This window comes from Doryrhamphus excisus, linkage group LG15 (genome assembly GCF_037039965.1).
Source record: "Doryrhamphus excisus strain RoL-2023G ecotype Guam linkage group LG15, RoL_Dexc_Guam_v1.1, whole genome shotgun sequence".
NCBI classification, from domain to species: Eukaryota; Metazoa; Chordata; class Actinopteri; order Syngnathiformes; family Syngnathidae; genus Doryrhamphus; species Doryrhamphus excisus.
This window is the reverse complement of record NC_136371.1, coordinates 13235312-13238515: the sequence shown is the minus strand read 5'-3', so window position 1 is coordinate 13238515 and position 3204 is coordinate 13235312. Positions and strand designations below refer to the sequence as shown.

Here is a 3204-nt window from a genome sequence, read left to right as displayed (position 1 = left end):
GACAACTTTTTCTTTCATTTCTACTTTTGTATTTTTTAAATGTGACAATTGGCACGCCTCAGTGGTCGCCCCCCAACCTGAAGGCTGCGGGTTGGTTCCTCCGTCCTCCTGTGATCACGTCCAAGTATCCCTGGCAAGATGCTGAACCCCCAGTTGGTCCTGATGCTGCGCCACCAGCAGGTAGAAGGTGGGAAAGCACGATGCCAGTGAAAGATTCAACCTCCAGGCCCACAAAGGACCGCACTCTGGTCAGCCCTGTCCTACATGGACTCCTACATGGACTCCTACACCGAAAGCAAGGTTTTGGTTGTTGTTTTCTTGTTTTCTTTAGACTGTACATTTAAGTAATTAGCAGTGATTGCAGCAGCGTAAGTGATGCTTCAGGTGACATGCACATAACTGACATTTACAACATTCCAAGGCTACGTCAAGCTAGCATATAAAAGGGGCATGTTTTTGTTGTCCTTTACATCAAGTATCAACGCTGCCAAGGTAAGACCACACAACTTTTCATCCTACCAGGCTAATCTGTTCCATGTGATGTGTTACTATAACAGTTTCGGTCTGACATTGCACAGATGGCGTTCAATCTCAGCGTGTTCCTCCTCCTTTGTGGGACCTGTGTCCTGTTGACTGGAGCTGTAAGTCCAAATCCCAGCTCCTGACTTTAACAATCATTTATTTGATACGGTCTGTCATGTATTGCTGCCTTTGCACTGGTGAACGTTGTGTTTTGTTCCTACCAGTTTCGCCCTTCAGAAGGCAAAGGCAAAGGCAAAGGCAAAGGTTTGTTCTTTGAATTCTTCTCATCTCACTGCATGGTGGACTTTCATGCCAGACCTGGACGATAGTGTACTGCCTTTTAACTTAAATAAGAACTGTGTTGCAGAGTGCAGATGCCCCAAGGGCTGGACTCAGTACCAAGACTACTGTTACATCTACCAGGATTATAACAGGGCTTTTGCAGATGCAGAGGTACGGAGGGAGTCATCAGTCTGTGTTTTGCTCCCAACTACTAACCACATGCTAACCACCTCATGAAGTTTAGAGGTTCAACGTGATTCAACATTGTTTGTCCCCTTAGAGGGTCTGCCAGCTGTTTCATGGCAATTTGGTGTCTATCTGCGACGAGGTGGAAAATGCAGTCATTCTTCAGCTGATTCGGGATCACAATGATGGCAACCTCACAGACACCTGGATAGGACTTCACGATACTCTTGAGGTGAAGACTGAAGCAGACTGACAAATTATAATAAATAAAATTAAATAAATCCGTGGATGCTGGACAGCGCAGGTGATGTTTCCGAGATTCCTGTTGTTTTTCTGTAAGGGAATCAAGCCTAATTTAATTATAGCAACGAAACAAACAGGTAAACAACAATTAATGGCAAATACATCCACAGTTTATGTGAATAACATGCAACCAACACTTGGGGTTGAACTGACAATGAACGATAAGTCAAGTCTGTGATAAAACAGGACCTAAACTTTAATGTCATACCTCATTCACTTCTCTACTCCAAGCATGAAAGATGTTCAAGCAAATGTCATACCAGGAAATAGCACCTTTGGCTCCCATTGCTTTGACACTGCCTGAAGACGAAGGCTGCCATGGAGCCACGGACCTTGGCAAGGTTGAAAGGCTTCAAGTAAACGTAACATTCGAAGCACACGTACGACTCGATGTGTGATCGAGTGTAGCGTCCAAAGCGTAGGGCATCTGGAGTCGCTCTTTCCAGGACACAAACTCATAAACGCGCCACTCAGCAGGCATGACTAATCAACTCGATGCAATTGATTGATTACCTTTTAAAAATGATGCTGGATGAACATGTCGTCCAGTATGGCAACTTGCTGAACTCGGATCGATGTCATTGGAGGACGATGGAGTCACAGGAGGATGAATCCACCCTAACAGAAAGACAGACGTAGAAGAGGAACATATCCTCTAGCCTTTATGCAAATATTGGTGGATAAACTGTAATACATACTAACTTACATACTGTACCATTATTATCAAACTTGGAAAAACATCAAGATGTATGATGTTGAGATGTTCTCTCTCGGAGGAACCCTTTCAAAACTGGCTTTGTCTTCCAGGAAGGAGACTATCTTTGGACTGATGGGACTTTTTTAAGGTTTGAGGACTTCGGGGTCCTTCCCACCCCACCTGAGGCCGACGGCAACGACTGTGTGGAGATTGAGGACTTTGGTATATAGCTTTGTTTGTTTTGTGAACATGTGGAAAACGTTGGGCAAAATCGGCACGTTGAATTCATTCTGGTGTTTTTCCTTCAGATGGAAGATGGGATGACGATAACTGCACCGACTTGAATCCATATGTTTGCATCAGACCTGTGTGCATCAACGCTAACTAATCCGCCTTCTGACCATCATGGCTTCCGTGACGATGGTTTTCCTGAGACACGATGACGTGGGGCTGTCAAAAGTATCTTTGTCTTTTGCGATACAGGGTATTGTCTATTAATGTTAACTGTCAGGGAGACTGATTGGAACCTCAACTTGCATATCTCTAATAAATGAAGGAATCTGTCCCAGCATGAAAATATGTTGTATGTTCTTCTGTCCGGATATTCATGCTTTCTAGTCGAACCGCCAATTTTGATTAATTAAAACTGCGTCAATGTGCAGAGAAGGCCTTTGGTTGGTTCTTGTTCCTGGATGCTTTAGTGTATCTGTAAGTATGTACCAACTTCATCAATTAAACGTACACACCTTGGAAAATTGCTGCTCTTCTTAAGTGGTGGAACCTCCCTCGTAATTAATGACACACCCTGCCAGAGTGAGCCACCCCGCTGGAATGGCGGCATGGTAACCAAGTGCAGCAGATGTTCTAGGACCAGTCTGGTCTGCACTTGACGTACGAGACGACGGCCAAAGCAGCTGGCAGAGCCAACTGACAGCCAGGTTCATCATTTTGATTCAACTTCAGTTTGTGTGAAGTCCAACCTTCCCCAGCAGAGGTAATTTGAGGGCCTCATGCGTCACATGGTCACATGGTGTTTGCTGACTGGACAAACAGGTTGGTGAAGACGTCGTTTATTCATCTTGGAATAGGACCAACACAAGCTTTCTGTTTTTTCAATGAACACCTTGCCTCCAAGTTCCACAAGCTCAATGCTTCTCCCATACCAGTGATGGCACACAATTGACATGGGCCAGCGATGCTGATTTTGAAGGCCC

At 44.8% G+C, this 3204-nt stretch overlaps 1 protein-coding gene across 2 annotated transcripts; it reads left to right on the top strand.

Annotated features, from left to right (window-relative positions):
• The first annotated feature begins 249 nt into the window (after window positions 1-249).
• LOC131104496 (lithostathine-1-alpha-like) lies at window positions 250-2736 on the top strand. Of its 2 annotated transcripts, none has more exons than XM_078796551.1 (7): window positions 250-300; window positions 558-641; window positions 747-786; window positions 890-975; window positions 1085-1222; window positions 2101-2212; window positions 2299-2736. In XM_078796551.1, exons 1-7 carry the CDS (start codon window positions 265-267, stop codon window positions 2376-2378), a joined length of 576 nt encoding a protein of 191 aa, XP_078652677.1. In that variant the 5' UTR covers window positions 250-264; the 3' UTR covers window positions 2379-2736. The 2 variants fall into 2 exon arrangements, with proteins under 2 accessions (XP_078652677.1, XP_078652678.1); XM_078796552.1 differs by lacking the exon at window positions 250-300 and adding an exon at window positions 436-492 and having other exon boundaries at window positions 579-641.
• Window positions 2737-3204: the final 468 nt, after the last annotated feature.